Source organism: Scyliorhinus torazame, chromosome 1, assembly GCF_047496885.1.
Source record: "Scyliorhinus torazame isolate Kashiwa2021f chromosome 1, sScyTor2.1, whole genome shotgun sequence".
Classification (NCBI taxonomy): Eukaryota; Metazoa; Chordata; class Chondrichthyes; order Carcharhiniformes; family Scyliorhinidae; genus Scyliorhinus; species Scyliorhinus torazame.
This window is the reverse complement of record NC_092707.1, coordinates 328,457,403-328,478,268: the sequence shown is the minus strand read 5'-3', so window position 1 is coordinate 328,478,268 and position 20,866 is coordinate 328,457,403. Positions and strand designations below refer to the sequence as shown.

General features: G+C 44.9%; 2 protein-coding genes across 9 annotated transcripts in view; one reads left to right on the top strand and one right to left on the bottom strand.

Annotated features, from left to right (window-relative positions):
* Nucleotides 1-14,977, bottom strand: part of lpgat1 (lysophosphatidylglycerol acyltransferase 1) — a 263,316-nt gene extending 248,339 nt beyond the window's left edge. The window contains exons 1-2 of the mRNA XM_072506379.1: nt 14,166-14,977; nt 11,300-11,560 (exon numbers count right to left, since the gene is read on the bottom strand). Of these exons, the coding sequence (XP_072362480.1) occupies nt 11,300-11,537 (238 nt within the window). The 5' untranslated portion in view covers nt 11,538-11,560; nt 14,166-14,977. The remainder of the gene's footprint in view (nt 1-11,299; nt 11,561-14,165) is intronic.
* An 87-nt stretch (nt 14,978-15,064) lies between these two features.
* Nucleotides 15,065-20,866, top strand: part of nek2 (NIMA-related kinase 2) — a 109,447-nt gene continuing 103,645 nt past the window's right edge. For 2 of the 8 annotated variants that reach the window (XM_072508567.1, XM_072508520.1), the window contains exon 1: nt 15,067-15,216. In XM_072508567.1, the coding sequence (XP_072364668.1) occupies nt 15,188-15,216 (29 nt within the window). In that variant the 5' untranslated portion in view covers nt 15,067-15,187. Of the gene's footprint in view, nt 15,357-19,009; nt 19,147-20,866 lie in introns of all 8 variants that reach the window. The other 6 variants (XM_072508594.1, XM_072508500.1, XM_072508531.1 and 3 more) reach the window with 6 other exon arrangements.

Here is a 20,866-nt window from a genome sequence, read left to right as displayed (position 1 = left end):
ACCCTGTGAGCCCTGATGGAGATAAACTCTCCCCTGACCACCGCCTTCAGCGCCTCCCATACTACTCCCACCTGCACCTCCCTGTTGTTGTCAGCCTCCAGATACCTTTCAATACACCCCCGCACATTTCCTCGTCTGCCAGCAGTCCCACATCCAACCTCCACAATGGGCGTTGGTCCTTCTCCTCCCCCCCAACTCCAGCTCCACCCAGTGCGGGCCATGTTCTGAAATGGCTATGGCCGAATACTCCGTTGCCTCCACTTTCGGGATCAATGCCCTGCCCAGAACAAAAAAAATCTATCCGGGAGTAAGCCTTATGAATGTGGGAGAAAAAAGAAAATTCTCTGGCCAAAGGCCTGGCAAATCTCCACGGATCTACTCCCCCCATCTGATCCATAAACCCCCTAAGCACCTTGGCCGCAGCAAGCCTCTTCCCCGTCCTAGATCTGGAACAATCTAATGCTGGGTCCAGCACCGTGTTAAACTCCCCACCCATTATCAAACTCCCTGCCTCCAGGTCCGGAATACGCCCCAACAGCCATTTCATGAATCCAGCATTGTCCCAGTTTGGGGCATATACATTCACCAGTACCACCTCCGTCCCCTGCAACCTACCACTCACCATCACGTATCGATCTCCCTTGTCCGCTACTATGTTCTTGGCCACAAAGGACACCCCCTTTCCCACCGGTATTGCCACCCCTCTACTCTTCGCATCCAGCCCCGAATGGAACACCTGTCCCACCCATCCCTTCCTTAACCTGACCTGATCTGCCACCTTCAGATGTGTCTCCTGAAGCATGACCACGTCTGCCTTCAGTCCCTTTAGGTGCGCAAACACTCGGGCCCTCTTAACAGGCCCATTTAGGCCTCTCACATTCCACGTGATCAGCCGGATTGGGGGGTTACCTCCCACCCCCTCCCCCGCAGACTAGCGATCTCCTATCTTAGGCCAGTCCCGTGCTCGCTCCTCCCGCACCTTCTAGTCCCCCAGGCGGGGGACCCCCGCCCCGACCACCTCTTCCATTTTCAGTTCCCCCTCGGACAGTGCAGCAGCAACCCTAAACACCCCCCCTCCCCCCCCGCTAGATCCACATCTAGCTCTTTTCCTCCCCTCATATTACTTCTGTGAGTCAGCTGACTTCTGCTGACCCCGGCTTCCCCCTGATCTCCATGTGGGAGTCTCTCCTCCTCCTTACCTTCCTCCATCCTCCATTCCCCCCCCCCCCCCTTTTGGCACGGGAAAAAGCCCACGCTTTCCTGAGCCAGCCCCGCCCCCTATGGCGCAGCTCCTATTGCGGCCATTATCCCAGTTCCCTCATCCCCGAGTCTCACCTCCCTCCAGCACCGACGCCCACATTCCCCATCATCATCATCTTGTCTGCAGAAAAGAAAAAAGGAAATTTTAGGAATTTTAACCAGGACTCTACCCACATCCCCATCCATCATCCCACCCATGCAATATTCTTTACCCTTATTTACAACCCCCTGTACAACCACATCTCCTCAGTTCGAGTCCAGTTTTTCCATCTGAATAAAAGGTCCAAGCCTCTTCTGGCGTTTCAAAATAATGGTGTTGGTCCTGATAAGTAACCCACAGTCGCGCAGGCTGCAGCATGCCAAACCCGACCTTTTTTTTTTTTTTTTTTTTTAAATGCAGCGCCGCCTTGGCCCGGTTGAAGCCAGCTCTCCTCTTTGCCACCTCTGCGCACCAATCCTAGTATACTCGGATCACCGCGTTCTCCCATCTACTGCTCCGCACCTTCTTGGCCCATCTCAGCACACTTTCTTAGTCCACGAAGCGGTGGAACCTTGCCACTATCGCCCTTGGCGGCTCATCTGCCTTGAGTCTCCTCGCCAGGACCCGATGAGCTCCTTCCAGCTCCAGGGGGGGTCGGAGAGGCCTCCGCACCCATCATCGAATGGAGCATCGTGCTCACATACGCCCCAGCATCAGCTCCCTCCACTCCTTCGGGAAGACCCAGAACCCAGAGGTTATTCCTTCTCGACCTGTTCTCCAGGACCTCAATTCTCTCGGCCCACCTCCTGTGCACTGCCTCTTGCGCCTCCATTTTTACCGCCAGGCCCAGGATCTTGTCCTTGTTGGTATTCACTTTCTCATTCACCACACGAAGCTCCACCGCTTGGGTCTTCTGGGTCTCCTTCAGCCCCTCGATCGGCAACAGCATCGGCGCCAGCACCTCCTTTTTCAGCTCCTCCACACATCGCTTGAGGGACTCCTGCTGGTCTGGCCCCCACGCTGCTCGCTCTCCGCCATCTTGTCTTTTTCCACTCATTTTGGTCTCTGCTGCAGGGCCTCTTTCCTCGTCGCTCCACCGCTGATCTCTGCCATATATTGTGAGGGGGGACCTCACTGCACCTTCCCACACGGGATTGAATCAAAACAGCTCCGTTGGGGCTCCTCTGGAGAGCCATAAAGTCCATAGTCGCGGGTGCTGCCGAAACGCGCGGCTTAGCTCCGCATCGCCGCAACCGGAAGTCAAAACATCCATTCACAACTACTCTGTTTCCTGTCACTCAGCCAATTGTCCATCCATGTTGCTACTGTCCCTTTTAGCTCATGAGCTACCACTTTTATCACAAATCTGCTGTTCGGCACTGTATCGAATGTCTTTTGGTAGTTCACGTATGCCACATTCACAGCATTGCCCTCATGAACTCTCTCGGTTACCTCTTCAAAACATCTTCAGCAAGTTAGTTAAACACGATTTTCCCTTAAGAAATCCATGCTGTTTTTCCTTAATTAACCAGAATTTGTCCATGTGACTATTAATTCTGTCCTGAATTATAGTTTCTAGAAGTTTCCCCCTACCAAAGTTAAACAGTCTGATCTGTTAATTGTTGGAATGATCCTTGTACCCTTTTTCTGGCACCATCCCAGAGTTCAAGGAAGACTGAAAAATTATGGCCAGTGCTTCTGTAATTTCCACCCTCACTTTCCTCAGCATCTTTGAATGCATCGCATTCAGTCACAGTGCCTTGTCCACTTTAAAGTGCAGACAGTCTATCCAATACCACTTCATCAATTTTAAAATCTTCGAGTGATTGAATTTCCTTCACTTTCGCTATGGCCTGTGCAGCATCATCTTCCTTGGTAAAGACAGATGCAAAGTATTCATTCAATACCTCAGCCATGACCTCTGCCTTAATGTGTAAATATCCGTTTTGGTGCCTATTCAGCCTTATTCCTTTCACCACTCTTTTACAATTTACATGCCTACTTTAGAATTCAATTTCTGAAAACAATGTCACCAAAGGGCAGCATTTAAGGAGTGGACCAAGGCTAGTCCCTGGAGAACTTGAGGTGACAATGTGTACTGAGGAGAAAAGCAATTGTTAAAAATTCTTTGGCGACAACTGTATAAAAGTGGAACCAGGCAAGGCAAGTCTTTTGAGCTGTACAACAGGGAAGAGGTGTTGGATGAGGATAGTATGTGGACTATGTAAAAACAAACCAGGATCACAGCCATTGAAAATCTGAATTTGGTTGGGGTCTTTTCAATGCTGTGGGAGGATGGCAATGGATCAGCATTCTGGTCACATCACCTGTCAAGTACCCATCCTACACGGAGGGCGTTGGCGACAGCGCCACTCTTGGTGGCCCCAGGGAAATAATCAGGGAGTCCGGTAGCAGTAGCGACGTTGAAAATCTGGAGGCAGTTGCGCCAACACTTTAGGCTGGGGGCGGGGTCAAGGGAAATGGCAATTCGGGGGAATCACAGGTTTGAGCCAGGGAACTGGGATGGGAGTTTTCAGAGATGGGAGGAGGGAGTCAGGGCATTAAAGGATTTGTTTCTAGGGGGCCGGTTTGTGGGATTGAAGGAGCTGAGGGCAAAATATGAGTTGGGGCAAGGGAAAATGTTGAGGTCTATGCAGGTCTGAAATGTTGCTAAAAAGGAGATACAGAGATTTCTGGTGGCGCCGGCCTCCACACTGGTAGAGGTGGTGCTGACGACAGGGGGAATGGAGAAGGGGGTGGTGTCTACAATTTATGGGGCGCTTCTGGGAGAAGAGAAGGCACCGCTGGAGGGGATTAAGGTAAAGTGGGAGGAAGAGCTGGGAGAGGGCATGGTGGAGGGGTTGTGGTGGGAGGTGCTCCGGAGGATAAATGCCTTCACCTCATGTGCGAGGTTGGGGCTGATACAGCTGAAGGTGGTGTATGGGGCGCACATCACAAAGGCGAGGATGAGCCGACTCTGAGGGGTGGAGGATGTTTGTGAATGTTGCATGGGGGGGTCCCGCAAACCACATTCATAAGTTTTGGTCCTGTCCAAAGCTAGAGGGGTATTGGAGGAAGATGTTCAGGGTAACTTCGAAGGTGGTGTATGTGAGGCTTAAGCCGGATCCTCGGGGTATCGGATCGGCCAGGGTTGGAAGCGGGTGCGGAGGCAGATGTTTTAGCCTTCGCCTCGCTGATCGCCTGAAGGTGGATCCTGTTGTGGTGAAGGTCAGTTTCTCCAACCTGTGCCCTGATGTGGCGGGGTATCCGTTTGGAGTTTTTAAACACTCGAGAAGGTGAAGTTTGAGTTCAGGGGAAGGGTTCTACGATTCATGGGCTTTGTTTATTACGCATTTCCAAGAATTAGATGACATCGAACATTTGGGGGGGGGGGGGGGGGGAATGTTGGACTGTATATGTTGTTGGTGACTATGTATGGTGGATTCCTGAATCCTTTTCTTTGATGTTTGTATTTAAAATGTTAAGGGTTGTTTGGGGGTTGGTGGGAGGGAGGAATTGCTGGCCAGGGGATTGGCATTGTATTTGTTACCATTGATTGTTTGTTGGTGGGTGTAAATTTGGATGAAAATGTGAAAAAGGAGAAGAAAAATATTTATTTTTTAAAAAAAGTACCCATCCTACACCAGGCAAGCCAATGATCCTCCTGGCAAAACAAATTCAACAAGTCGGTCTGTACTTGAGGAATCCCGGTTTCACCTAATTAAAAACTGCCAACAATATGAAATTGTGCATCGCCCATACCATGGGACCTGCACATCATATCCTGCAACTCAATGTTGAGCAACTGTCTGTAACCAAGAGACACCTAGTTAGCACCCTTCCCAACAAGATGAACATCTCCCCTCAGATGAAGCCAGGTGGTACAATAGTCAATTTCAAACCGATATGCCATATTGTACACCCTAGGCACTACCATGCCACATTTGTCCAAGCAACCATTGCTGATGCAGTCCATCTGTTCTCCACTGAATCCTGTCATCATCAAGGATACCTTCTGGATAGAAAACATCTGCAAGCCCCCTCCCAATCCTACCACACTCAGCTGTCTATAATAGCCAGCATACAGACTGGGGCTATCAAGAAATTGATGCAGATGGTGAAATATTTGCAAACTAGACCTTACAGCAGGACTTTCTTCTCATTCATGATCCCAAATAACTTGGAACTTTCTACTCTGCCAGATAGAAACGTGACTACTCTCCTGAGTTGTGCTGGGCCAGCTAAGTGTGCAGCAATCCATTTCTTGCATCATGCCAAATCTTGCTCGGCACAGATCATCACTGATCCATGTTTGGACTTCACCAGGTCAAAGAAACAGTAAAATCAGCAAAAAGCCAACTGGGAGGAATGCAAGATATTATAATACCACCACGAAATATCCTCATTCCATTCCAAGGCGAAAACACCCAGTATCCTGGAATTGGAATTTGCCTCTCTATACCTTGGAATTGGAATTTGCCTCTCTACTCTAACAATGATAATCCTCCAGGTGACTCATATGTGGCAGACCATCTGATCAAATCCCTAGATTGTGATCAGGTCAGATGCCTGACTTCACCCACTCAGGTCAGAAATATTGGAGCCATACACCACCTCAGAGCAGCCTTGCAACCATTAAAGCCAAACTGCCTATTAGTAAATGCAAATCAGGTAATGAGACATCTCACTCACATGGGAAACGCACCATTGAAAAATAAAAGCGAAGATGCAAATCTGGAGCAAGTGGAGATCCTTTCATAGGCAGCACAATGGATTTGGACAATGTACTACAAACCATCAAGCTGGGAACTGCTGCTGGTTATGACAACATGCTCCCTGAATTCCTAAAACACCTTGGCCCAAGGGCCTGCTTCTAGTTGACCCAATTCTTTATATGGGTCATATACAAGGAACACTGCCGAAATCCTGGCCGTATCCAAAATCATCAGCCTCTCAAAACCAAACAAAGACTCAAAATTACCATCAAACAACTAGCCAATTCCCCTGCTATCTGTAAGCTTCAAGGTAGTAGAGCACCTAATTCTACAGCGGATTAAACCAGAAGTGGAAAACATCCCAAATGCAGACCAAGCAGGTTTTTGACAAGAAAGAAGCACATGTGATCACGTCCTTGCAATAATCACTTTCAGTGAAATGGCTTTCAAAGAAAACACAAAACGGGCAATTTTTGTTGACCTCACTACATCGCCTGGCCTATTCATCAAAACATCAAGAGTTCTCCCCCCTGGGTTACTGACACCACTGAACTGCTATTCCAGGACATTCCAGGGTTCATATGAGTGACAAGACTAGTGCCAGGAGGAAACAGATGAATGGGCAACCCTAGAGGTCTGTCTTAGCCCCAAATCCTGTTCAACTTGTACATCAACGACTTGCCCCAACCCAGTCCTGGAAGTTTATCCATGCAGGTGACATCTGTTGTGACACACAGCCATAGTTTTACCCTGAGCTGTAAGTTGCACTAAACAATGAAATTGCAAAGCTGGCCAACTACTGCAAGACATGGTGCCTACGACCAAGAGCCAGTAAAACAATCCCCAGCACATTCCACCTTCCCAATGTCATCACTAAAAGAGAACTGAGCATCACCCTGGACAGCCAGAGACTGAAGCACAATCCCCATCTTGTGGATCTAGGCTTCAGCCTTGACAGACACTAACATACAGACAGTCCCTCATCAAGACATCAGAAACAATTAAAACATGCAACAACCTCCTCCTTAATCTGGCCGGTACCTCATGGGGATCACAGGTCCTTAAGGACCTCGGCTCTTGCCATCACGTACATAACTGCAGAATTCTGCAGTTCAGTATGGTGCCAATCCTCCACGCCAAACTGATCAATGTAGAACTCAACAATACATATCACCATAGTGAGGGCAGCATGGTGGCACAGTGGTTGGCACTGCTGCCTCACAGCACCAGGCATCCGGGTTCAATTCCGACCTTGGGTGACTGACTGTGTGGAGTTTGTACTTTCTCCCCGTATCTGTTTGGGTTTCTTCCGGGTGCTCGGGTTTCCTCCCACAATCCAAAGATGTGCAGTTAGGCAGATTAGCCAACCTAAGTTTACTGCACCTTAGTGTCCCAAGATGTGTAGGTTAGGTGTAGTTACAGGGATAGGGTGGGGGAGTGGGCCTAGGTAGGGTGCTCTGTCAGAGGGCTGTGCAGACTTAATGGGCCGAATGGCCTCCTGTGCTGTAGGAATTTTATGGTTCTTCTATTCAAATAATTCAGCTCTCAGTCTTAAGCAACATTTCTTCCCACATTGGCAGATAATTGCAACAAGCTAGCTAATGGAGAAGGTTTACCCCAACCCAAGCCTGCCCTTATTCAATGAGCTGCTCTACCCATCAGCCACATGCCTTCCCTCATGCCTCATATAGTTAACCCCACCATGCGGAGGAATGCATCCGAGGACCTATGGCAGGGGGAAAACATCCACCGGAAACCACTTTTGTTGTAGACCCCATTGTTTGATAAACCAGGCTTTGATTTTCCATAACAACAGTGAGCCCATTTAAACCATTTCCAGACTGGCAAAGATTGCTGTGCAGCCACCCAACATTAGTGAAACAGCCAAGGTCGTCCAGGCTGCAGCAGTGGTGCAATCCACCAATGATTCACATTGTCACCGAGTGTCCGGTGACTAAACTTAGAAGACGGACTCAAAGTTCCCCATCTAGCCACTTACAAGGCTATTGCTTGGCTCCGTGACTACGCACACACCAAATAGATACTGTGGGAGGGATGGAGTCTGACTGCAAGGATTAAAACTCAGGGTTGAGGGAGAAATGAGCAATCAAGAAACAACAATCAAGGATATGATGGGGAGGGTGGGCAGCATGTGGCGCAGTGGATAGCACTGGAACTGCGGCGCTGAAGACCCGGGTTCACCCCCACAACCCAAAGATGTGCAGGTTAGGTGGATTGGCCATGCTAAATTGCCCCTTAATTGGAAAAACAAAAATAATTGGTTACTCTAAATTTTTAAAAAAGGATATGGGGAGGAAAGGAAAGTTGAGGATAAGGCAATAAGATGAGACGGCAGAGCATGGTGTCTTTTTTTCAGGAAATTGATGGAGGTTTTGAAAGAAAGATTGCCATTTACAACGTCAATCTGTAAGTTGGGTTGTCAGAGTCTTGTAACAACAGGACCAAGGGAGCATCAGATTGGCTTCACGAATGACATCTAGTGAGGAGATGAGCATTCACAGCTAGGGAGGCAGCAATTAGCTTGGTGGGTAAGAAGATAGTGGGAACAGAGGCAGCTAAAAAGATGGTCTCTACTTTGGTGATAACAAAAATAATGAGCTGCTCACACTTGTGGATGGAAGTGAGGATGGATGGGGCAGAGATTTGAGCAGGTGGCTGGGTAGCACTGTGTCATATCGCAAGTCGAATAATGAAACAAAGTCTTGTTGAAGTTTCCCCAAAGAGTGGCATCTTGGCCATTTTTTTTTTTTAAAAAAGCTTTTCCAACATTTCCATACCATTGCTAATAGAACATAGAACCGTACAGCTGTACTGATTACATTAGATCACATTCATTACTAACATTGTTACTGGCAAGTGTTTACTGTTGTTAGAAATGATTTGTTAGAGGTTTTTCCTAAACAACCTATGTACTGCTGAGCAAACCATTTGAATCTTCAGGTCTCTGCACATTATACTGATTTCAACACTTTCAAGTAAATTTAGCACCGTCACCACACCCATGTGGAACTGGTTCACACCTTCCAGTTGCTCATTTCAAAATATCAGGGCAAAATCCTGTATTAAGCCACTTGACAATGGAAACATCCATCATAGGAAAGAGAGATGAAGGTAGAATCACTCAAACAAAGTTCAAGGAACAGAAATTCCTGGCGGCAGCATTGTGCTCCCATGACTTTGTATTTTTCTCCACTCGCCAATTCTAACAAATAGCAAACAACTTGCCAGAAGTCCAATGGCACTGCACAAATACGATGGCAGTGAACAGTAGTGGGCTACAGGAGATTATTGAAAGCATGAGCAAAAGAGTAAATTTTAAATAGCCTTTTTAATACTAGTGTCTGTTTTTAAGACCATAAGACATAGGAGCGGAAGGCCATTCGGCCCATCGAGTCCACTCCACCATTCAATCATGGCTGATTTCAACTCCATTTACCCACTCTCTCTCTCCATAGCCCTTAATTCCTCGAGAAATCAAGAATTTATCAACTTCTGTCTTAAAGACACTCAACGTCCCGGCCTCCACCGCCATCTGTGGAAATGAATTCCACAGACCCACCATTCTCTGGCTGAAGAAATTTCTCCTCATCTGTTCTAAAGTGACTCCCTTTTATTCTAAGGCTGTGCCCCCGGGTCCTAGTCTCCCCTGCTAATGGAAACAACTTCCCTACGTCCACCCTATTTAAGCCATTCACTATCTTGTAAGTTTCTATTAGATCTCCCCTCAACCTCCTAAACTCCAATGAATATAATCCCAGGATCCTCAGACGTTCATCGTATGTTAGGCCTACCATTTCTGGGATCATCCGTGTGAATCTCCTCTGGACCCGCTCCAGTGCCAGTATGTCCTTCCTGAGGTGTGGGGCCCAAAATTGCTCACAGTATTCTAAATGGGGCCTAATTAATGCTTTATAAAGCTTCAGAAGTACATCCCTGCTTTTATATTCCAAGCCTCTTGAGATAAATGACAACATTGCATTTGCTTTCTTAATTACGGACTCAACCTGCAAGTTTACCTTTAGAGATTCCTGGACTAGGACTCCCAAGTCCCTTTGCACTTCAGCATTATGAATTTTGCCACCGTTTAGAAAATAGTCCATGCCTCTATTCTTTTTTCCAAAGTGCAAGACCTCGCACTTGCCCACGTTGAATTTCATCAGCCATTTCTTGGACCACTCTCCTGAACTGTCTAAATCTTTCTGCAGCCTCCCCACCTCCTCCATACTACCTGCCCCTCCACCTATCTTTGTATCATCGGCAAACTTAGCCAGAATGCCCCCAGTCCCATCATCTAGATCGTTAATATATAAAGAGAACAGCTGTGGCCCCAAAACAGAACCCTCCGGGACACCACTGCTTAAGAAAAATAAATTCTACAGTTCCAACAGAGCTATAAAAAAGTTTGCATTTATGTAGTGCCTTTCACAACCACTGCACATCTCAAAGCACTTTACAGCCAACAAAGTACTTTTGAATTGTAGCCACTGCTGTAATATGAGCACAGCAAACTCCCAAAAATACCATTGTGATTATGACAAGATCATTTTTTTCTGTGAAGTTGGCAGAGAGCTAAACACTGGCTGGACAAGGACACTGGGGATAGCTCTCATGCTATTTTTCAAAATAGTGTCATGAGATTTTTTTTTTGCATCCACCCAAGCAGAGAGATGGGGGCCTTGGTTTAATACTCACCCCTCAGTACTGCACTCAAACTTCAGCCTTGATATTTGTGCTCAAACCCTGGAGTGGGACTTGGAACTTGGAACCTTGTTACTCAGAGGCAAGTGTGTTAGGACTGGAGCCGCAGCTGACACACACAAACCCCAAACAGAAATTACTGGAGGGAAACTAGTGTTACTCATCACTAGGTACTGGCAAGAATAGGTTTCCCTAATTACTCTTCGGAACTTGCCATTTGACAAAAAACATTAAAAAGGCAAAGAAAGTCTGTTTGCTGCATGGACTACACATCTTTCCACCATGTGCAAAGTGGAGCTCAAAACTGCCCACAAGGAGGGAGGAATAAGAAAAGACAAGTCATCGGACAAGTCATCAAGACCTACGCAGTTATTCTTATTGCCCTCAGAGACGGTGCCAGAGAAAGGCTGATAAACTGCTGGATCAGATTACCCGCCAACCTCCTTCACAATAGAATAGCTCTGGATCAAGTGTTTGAGAAGCAGAAAAATAAACAGGTGTGTTGGTTTAGTGATTTTGACTCTAAGGTTAGCACACAATTACAAATATAAAACTGTTCAAATATATCAAACCGCACTTCATTTAGCAATGCAATAATCTATAACAACTCCTCTTAAATTCTTACCAGTGTATCCTGCTGTCCAGCCCCAAGAAGACACCATAGCCAGCAGCCATTTGAACATTATTCCTTCCACATGCCAGAACAGTTTACTGTTAAGTAATTTCAATGGCTGAAGAACTATGAGATACAAAACATAGGATGGAATCGCAACCAGGTTGTTGATGACCATAAAAAGAAATCGGATTGTGCCTTTCATCAATATCCAGCTGCCATGCTGTATTTCCTTTCTGTTCATTGCCATGCCTCTACCTCCTCTGCCTGGCCCTGCAGAAACAATAATAGATTTTTGTACAAAATGCAAATAAATCAACAAGATTACAAATTGTGTTCTACAGCAATGACATAAAAGGAATGCTTAGCTAATAATAATAATCTTTGTTAGTGTCACAAGTAGGCTTACAGTAACACGGCAATGAAGTCTCTGTGAAAATCCCCTCGTCGCCATACTCCGGCGCCTGTTCGGGTACACGGAGGGAGAATTCAGACTGTGCAAGTTCAGTCGGAAGTTAGGAAGGCAAATGCAATGTTAGCATTCATGTCGAGAGGGCTAGAATACAAGAGCAGGAATGTACTTCTGAGGCTGTATAAGGCTCTGGTCCGACCCCATTTGGAGTATTGTGAGCAATTTTGGGCCCTGTATCCAAGGAAGGATGTGCTGGCCTTGGAAATGGTCCAGAGGTGGTTCACAAGAACGATCCCTGGAATAAAGACTTGTCGTATGAGGAAAGTTTAAGGACTCTGGGTCTGTATTCATTGGAGTTTCGAAGGATGAGGGGGGGGGAATCTTATTGAAACTTACAGGATATTGTGATGCCTGGACAAAGTGAACATGGAGGATGTTTCCAATTGTAGGAAAAACTAGAACCAGAGGGCACAACCTCAGACTAAAGGGACGATCCTTTAAAACAGAGATGAAGACTTTCTTCAGCCAGAAGTTGGTGAATCTGTGGAACTCTTTGCCGCAGAAGGCTTTGGAGGCCAAATCATTGAGTGTCTTTAAGACAGAAATAGATAGGTTCTTCTTGATTAATAAGGGGATCAGGGGTTATGGGGAGAAGGCAGGAGAATGGGGATGAGAAAAATATCAGCCATGATTGAATGGCGGAGCAGACTTGATGGGCCATGTGGCCTAATTCTGCTCCTACGTCTTATAGTCTTAGGGAGCCAAATGAACCCGATGAAGAGTATTGGTGTCCATCATGTATAAAAACTGGCTGCAAGAGTTAAAAACATTTATTAGTCAAAAAACAATTGCTCAATCTTATGACTCTGATTTGGCAATGCTGGACATTGTGAAGTAGAATGCAGCAATTGCATAGCTTGAAACAAAGACTGAGAAATATCTAGGAAGCAAAACTGCAATTGTTCATAGGACAGGAGCTGTCAAGGTCAATGCATATAATTAAACAAACTTCAAATCATAGCTAATAAATATATTGTACAAAACTAAATCAAACAGGAGTTGAACACCTTTATTACAAAAAGCCATCTGAAAGTGAGGTAGTGCATAATATTCAGACATACTATGGCTGTGGTTATATTCCATGACTGGAGTGTGATTTGCAGCTAGCAAATATAGTGATTTGCTGATTGCTGGAGATATGAATGGCACACCAGCTGCCAGGAGAATATTTTGTGACTACTGCAAAAACATTTGTTTTGATCACAAGTTGGAGCATTCGCTATGTCAAAACTTTTTTTTAAACAACTTAAACACGTTTTAAACTGACACTGTACTGAAGTGGATTATACCCAAACACATTCAGTCTCTTACTCAAGCCAGGTTGGGATCTGATTGCAGAGTTTTGTCACTTTTGCTGCACAACAGCAGAAATGTAACGGCACCTGCACATTGATTTCCACATTATCTACAGTTAAATTAGAAAAGCAGCATCCTGTACTTGGAAACACAATGCCATCTGCATACAAGAACCAAGTTGCATTAATTGCGTACTCATTACAAGTGTACTCATTATAGTAAAAAAGCCAAAGTTACTCGAGTACTGAAACCATAAAATTCAATTCTTTGGACGCTTTGCTAGAATTAAGGATTAAGTTGTCAACATACAAATTTTGTAATTGAAGCGTTCATCACTAAATGAAACTTGAAACATAGAATATTAATGTTCACCTTCACCAGACACATCATTCTCACGAAAACAGTAATGAGAAACCATCTCATCCTATAGCTTTACACCAAAGAATTTGAGGGAAGTACTCTTCAAAGCACATTCAATTTAATAAATAAACGAACGATTAACATATTTTGCTTTTAAATTAACAGGTTCATACTGGCAATAACGAGAATTGTGTTTTGAAGGTTAAATAGAAAGAAAATTAACCTCAACATATATTTAACATATAGTGTCAAATGCTAACTTCCGAAAATTGCTACTTGAAATACAGGAACTGCTAACGTACCTATTATCAATGGAGGAGACACCGGAGTATGTCCGCCCAGTTACGTCACTACTTTACATTTCAATTTCCTTTAATCGGTTTAACAAAAAGAAACCGTGTCTTTGGAATACAAAAGACAAAACCAAAATATAGTCCCAGGCTCATTTTAAAATTCAAGGCTAAATGCAGATTGTCCACTTTTGGGAATCCTGGGCAACAAGACTTGCCGATTACATGTGTAAAGATTCACTTTCTCGCTCTAGGCTAGCCCTTGTTGTTCAGCTACTTTGGTCACGACTGACAAAAAGCAGCCGACTTGCTTTCTCTGTCGCTTGGATAGATTTGCCTGTGACTTCCCCACGCCCACGTTTTCTTTTTTTTTTTGGGGGGGGGGGGGGGGAAGAACAAGCGAACGAGCAGAATTAAAGCTAGAATATAATTCAAACAGAAGTATTAAACACAGCCTTACCTATGTTGTTTGTGACCCAGAATCTATAAATGGAAATAATATCGAGATGAAGGGGACAGCGAGAGAATGCTGGACGGTTACTATTGTGGTAGCTGAGAGGTCATGGACTGATCGTCTGGGCAGTTACTCAAAGATATGACGGGGATGAACATCAACTGCCTGAAGCCACTGGGCCAAGAAGAAGCTGGTTTCCTTACTGATATCCTGACAAGAATGATAAGACACGAAAAGAATACAAATAATCCAGTCGGTGATTAATACCGTTCACAATATCCGCACCTGACAAGTGCTAGCCAGCCCTTCCCTTCCTCGGTGCCATGCCCATTTTGGAGACTTTAAACCGACGATGTTCACTTTCGAGCCGATCAGCTACATTAAACGTTCTCTCTCCTTCCTTAGCCCTCTCAGTTATTTAAAAAAACACAATACAAATAATCTCCCGATGGTAATCCCTCAATGTTAAGATATTAAACGGCTTAATTCATTTTCAATACAAATGGACAGGCAGGATCCCCTTGGGGGTAACGACCCGGCTGCTAGCTTGTCTAAAAAGCGAGCCTGTGTCCCCCTCGACAATGAAGAGTTAGTAGGAGCCCAGCTTGAACAATTATCACACATACTGTGACTCTCACATGGCTCGCGGGGCTGTGGGCGCTGCAGCAGGCTCAGCGCGCGGGGCTGGGCTGCGCATTCACCGCCCGGCGTTCCAGAACCCTGGAGCCCGGCACATTCCACTACCAGAACCTTCTCCTTGTGTCTCCACTACAATCTCCGGCCTTCACGTACAAGCAGCCAAACCCGCACACCACCATCCCCACCCCCCTCCCTCCCAGCCTTCCTTCCCCCCCCGCCTCCTCCTCTCACGCATGACGCAGCACGTCAGGGCCACGCTCCGTGTCGAACAAAGGAAGAGAACGCGGGAGGAAAGCGGACTCAACTACTCTCTTTCGCGTTGTGTTCACATATGCGTTACGCTCCAGTTGCCAGCAACTCGTCCCAGCCGCCGATCCCTTTTTACGCTCATGGTAAAAGACAGCTTGTGGATCCGACGGTGAGAACGACTCCTTGGCCAAGACCCAAAGTACCGCACCTGGGGGAAAATCTGAAGTTAAAACAGAATGTGCTGGTAATATTCAGCGCGACAGCATCTTGTGGAGAGGAAGGAGAGTTAAGGGGCCTGATTTTAATTCGGTGTGAGTGAATGGATTTTAGTCAGTTAAAATCAGACCCAGTGTGTCAAGGCAATGGCCCTAATCGGAACTGAACGAGATTGGAAAAGTAGATGTTTAGAAACGTGGGAGGCCATTCGATTTGTCATATCTGTACCGGTCAGCAGAGCTATCTACCTTTCTAAATCCCACTTTCTGATCTGCAGCCCTAGAATTGCAGCAATACCAGTGTGTATCCAAGTACTTTTTACGTGTGCTTGAGGGCTTTTACCATTACTCCCTTCAGACAATGAGTTCCAAACCAAAGAACAAAGAAAAGTACAGCACAGGAACAGGCCCTTCGGCCCTCCAAGCCCGTGCCGACCATGCTGCCCGTCTAAACTACAATCTTCTACACTTCCTGGGTCCGTATCCCTCTATTCCCATCCTATTCATGTATTTGTCAAGATGCCCCTTAAATGTCACTATCGTCCCTGCTTCCACTACCTCCTCCAGTAGCGAGTTCCAGGCACCCACTATCCTCTATGTAAAAAAACTTGCCTCGTACATCTACTCTAAACCTTGCCCCTCGCACCTTAAACCTATGCCCCCCTAGTAATTGACCCCTCTACCCTGGGAAAAAGTCTCTGACTATCCACCCTATCTATGCCCCTCATAATTTTGTAGATCTCTATCAGGTCGCCCCTCAACCTCTGTCATTCCAGTGAGAACAAACCGAGTTTATTCACCTCTCCTCATAGCTAATGCCCTCCATACCAGGCAACATCCTGGTAAATCTCTTCTGCACCCTCTCTAAAGCCCCCATATCCTTCTGGTAGTGTGGCGACCAGAATTGAACACTACTCCGTGTGGCCTAACTAAGGTTCTATACAGTGCACCATGACTTGCCAATTTTTATACTCAATGCCCCGGCCAATGAAGGCAAGCATGCCGTATGCCTTCTTGACTACCTTCTCCACCTTGTGTTGCCCCTTTCAATGATCTGTGGACCTGTACACCTAGATCTCTCTGACTTTCAATATTCTTGAGGGTTCTACCACTGGGTATAAATAAATCTCCTTTTGTCACGATAATGGCTGGCACATTAGCACAGTGGTTAGCACCGTTGCTTCACAGCGCACGGGACCCGGGTTCAATTCCTGCCTTGGGTCACTGTGCGGAGTCTGCACGTTCTCCCCGTGTCTGTGTGGGTTTCCTCCGGCTGCTCCGGTTTCCTCCCACAAGTCCCAAAAGACATGCTTGTTAGGTGAATTGGGCTTTCAGTGTACCTGAACAGGTGCCGGAGCGTGGTGACTAGGGGATTTTCACAATAACTTCATTGCAGTGTTAATGTAAGCCTACTTGTGACAATAATAAAGATTATTATTAATGGATGATTGCCATGGTGTACTTCAGTATTAGATCAATGGTACACATTCCATGCTACTTGGGGTCACCTGACCTGTGGGCAGCACATGTTAAGGAAGGTTGTAACAAGGTTGCTGATGCCTTGCAGTTGTGTCTTCATGTGCTGAAAATGTGTTAGTAAAGTTAGTTTATAGCAATGGTCATCCTGCAACATAAAAACAAGACATCCTCATGTCTCCTAGAATCATTCAACAAATTACTTTAAATATATTCCCAGGTTATTGACCGCTCTGCTGAGGGAAATAGATTATACGTAATTTTATATGTCATCTCCGTCTCCTCCAATGAAAATTAATCTGACCTAACTAACTTTTACTTATTCCTGACATCATAAAGCTCCTGTGTACCTTGTACACTCCAAAGTTCCTCTGCTCTACATTTCTCAGAATCTTACCATTTATTGTGTATTTCCATGCCTTGTTTGCCCTCTTAATTTTATTACTTCAAATAATTTGAATTCCATTTGCTATCTTTAGGCCCAGTGATGTTTTCCTGCAGTCTGCAGCTTTCTTCCTCACTATTAATCATGGGACAAGTTTTGTACCTTCCATAAACTTCTGAATCATGTCATCTGTACTTAAGTTTAAATCATTGACATTACAAAATGCAAATGAACCTCATACTGAACCTTTGGAACACCACTTGAAACACCTTCCAGTCACAAAAACATCCACTCACCATTTGTTACCCATTGCTTCCTGCTGAGCAATTTTAGATCAAACTTGCCACTTTCTTTCTGATCCCATGAGCTCTTTCTGACCAGTTTGCCTTGTGGGACCTTGTTAAAAGTTTTGCTAAAATAATGTAGTCGCATCAGATGCACTACCCTCATCCATCCTCTTTGTTAACACCTCAAAACGTTCTATTGCATTAGTCACACACAAACTTCCCTTAACAAATCCACGCTGTTTGTCTTTGATTAGTTTGTGCCTTTCTAAATAATGAGTAATACCGTCCCACTGAATTTTTAGCGATTAGGCTGACTGGTCTGTAATTTCTCAGCCTTTCTTTTTAAACAATGGTACAATGTGACCAGTTCTCTAGTCCTCCAGCACTACCCTGTAACCAGAGAGGATTGGAAAATAACAGTCAGAGCCTCTGCTATTAAATCTCTTCCTTCTCTTAAACGCCTAAGATAAATTTCATCCATGCCTGGTAATTTATCCACTCAAAGATTTTAAATTCCTCAATATTTTTTCTCTCACTGCATTTATGCCACCCAATATGTCACAAACCTCCTCCTTAACTACTATGCATCATATCCTTTTCTTATGATCATACTTGCAAAGTATTTGTGTACAAGTTACCTTTTCGATCTCCCATTGGCCCTACTCTATATTTAGTTATCCCCTTGTTCCTTATTTATAAGACATAATTGGGATTTCCTTGATTTTATTTGCCAATATTTTTAATGCCCTCTTTTTGTTTTCAAAGTTTCCTTTTTAATTTCACCCTGTCACTTTGTATATTCCTCCAAGCCTTCTGCAATATAGAGCTTTCAATATCTGACATAACCTTTCCTTTTTAGCATATATTTATACTGTATGTTCTTTGACACCCAGGTGCATCTATATTTGGGAGTCCCGTCCTTTTTTTGTGGGGAAAAAAGTGTTTGTACTGAACACCCTCTGATGCCTGCCACTCCTCCAACACTGATTTATTTTCAATTAGCTGTTCCCAGTAAACTTTTGCCAAATCACATGAATTAAGTTAAAGGACTTAACTCTCAATTTTGACAAAAGATCATCCAATTGAAACATTAACCCTGTTCGTCTATTCATGTAATGCTTGATCTGCTGAGTATTTCCAACACATAATTTTTCACACCAACTTGCATCAATACAGCACCTTTAACATGGAAATGGATATTTTACAGTAATTTAGAATAGTGACTTAAGAACCATTAAGACCATTTTATACTCATTTAAAATAAAACAGCATGCTTTATAGTTTTTATTTTGAGTCAGAATGTTGTGGGTTCAGATTCCAGGGTCTCCACACTTTCAGTGGAAACAGGTGTGAGGAACCCATGTGTACTGTTCCATAAAAATTGTCTAGCCAGCAGTTCAGTGCTAAACCTACAGGTTTCTGGTTTAGCAACTTCAGGCGAATTAAAATTACAGTAATCAGCAATTAGGAGCTAAGTTAATCTTATTAAGACTGCACCCTTTCATGTCTTTTTCATCCATTGACTAACCCCCTAAATCTCAGCTGACGTATCAGTGTAGTACTGTGGGAATGCTACACTGTCACTGTCTTCCCTTGCAGATCGAGGTAAAAGATTCCAGGGCACTATTTTGAAAAAGATTAGCTGAACTCTCCCAGTGATATACCAAGCAGAAAATGCAGGAAATACTCAGCAGGTCAGGCAGCATTTGTGGAAAGAAACTGAGTTAAAGTTGCAGGTCAGTGACATTTTGTCAGACCAAGTCTGACTATCACTTCCAATGTTACAGCCAAAATTAATTCCACAACCAAATAAAACAGATCATCCGAGGGCAACACGGTGGTGCAGTGGGTTAGCCCTGCTGCCTCACGTGCCGAGGTCCCAGGTTCGATTCTGGGTCACTGTCCGTGTGGAGTTTGCACATTCTCCCCGTGTCTGCGTGGGTTTCGCCCCCACAACCCAAAAAGATGTGCAGGCTAGGTGAATTGGCCGTGCTAAATTGCTCCTTAATTGGAAAAATGAATTGGATACTCCAATTTTTTTTTAAAAACAGATTATCTGGTCTTTAATTTATTGCTGTTGGTGAGATCTTGCTGAGTGCAAATTGGCTGCTATTTTATCTACTTTAGATTTAGATTTATTGTCACGTGTACCAAGGTACAGTGAAAAGTATTGTTCTGCGTACAGTCCAGGCAGATCGTTCCATATATGATAAACAGAGGACATAGGATAAATAAACAATGTAAATACATAGACATTGACATTGAGTGGAACATACGGAGTATAGTGCTACAGCAGTAGAGATGATGCGTAGAGAGGTCTATAAGTCCATAAGTGGGTCATTCAGGAGTCTGGTAACAGCAAGGAAGAAGCTGTCTTTGAATCTGTTAGTGTGTTTCCCAAACTTCTGCCCGATGGAAGAGGTTGAAAGAGAGAACAACCCAGTTGGGAGGGGTCCTTGATTATGCTGCCCGTTTTCCCAAGGCAGCGGGAGGTGTAGACGGTCAATGGATGGGAGGCAGGTTCGCATGATGGGCTGGGCTGTATTCACGACTCTCTAATTTCTTACCTTCTTGGGCCGAGCAGTTGCTATATCACGCTGTGATGCAGCCAGATAGGATGCTTTCAATGGTGCATCTGTAAAAATTCGTAAGTGTCAATGTGGACATGCCGAATTCCCTTAGTTTCGTGAGGAAGTATAGGTGCTGTTGTGCTTTCTTGGTTGTAGCGTCAACATGGGTGGACCAGGATAGATTGTTGGTGATGTGTACATCTAGAAATTTGAAGCTGTCAGCCATCTCCACCTCGGCACCATTGATGAAGACGGGTGTGTATGACACTTCGCTTCCTGAAGTCGATGACCAGTTCCTTAGTTTTGTTGACATTGAGGGAGAGATTATTGTTGCTGCACCATGCCACTAGGTCTCTTATCTCCCTCCTGTACTCTGATTCATTGTTGTTTGAGATCCGACCCACGACAAACTTGTAGATGGAGTTGGAGCCGAATTTTCCACAGAATCATGTGTATAAGGGGTACAGTAGGGGGCTAAGTATGGAGCTTTGCAGGGGATTGAGGACTATCGTGGAGGAGGTGTCATTGTTTATCCTTACTGATTGTGGTCTATGGGTCAGGGAGTAGAGGAACCAGTTGCAGAGGGAGGAGCCAAGTCCTAGGTTTTGGAGTTTGGATATGAGGTTGGCTGGGATTATCGTGTTGAAGGCGGAGCTGTAGTCAATGAATAGGAGCCTGACGTAGGAGTCCTTGTTTTTTTTAAATTGTTTTTATTAAAGCGTTTTTCAACCAGAATTTTTACATAACAGAAAAATAAACGAAAAACGAAAAATATTTAACAAAACTAGGTGGCTGTTATCATTGTACAAAAAGAAAATATACATTAAATAGACAATTCCCCCTGAGCCCCACCACAGTTGCTGCTGCTGCTGACATTTTACCGCTC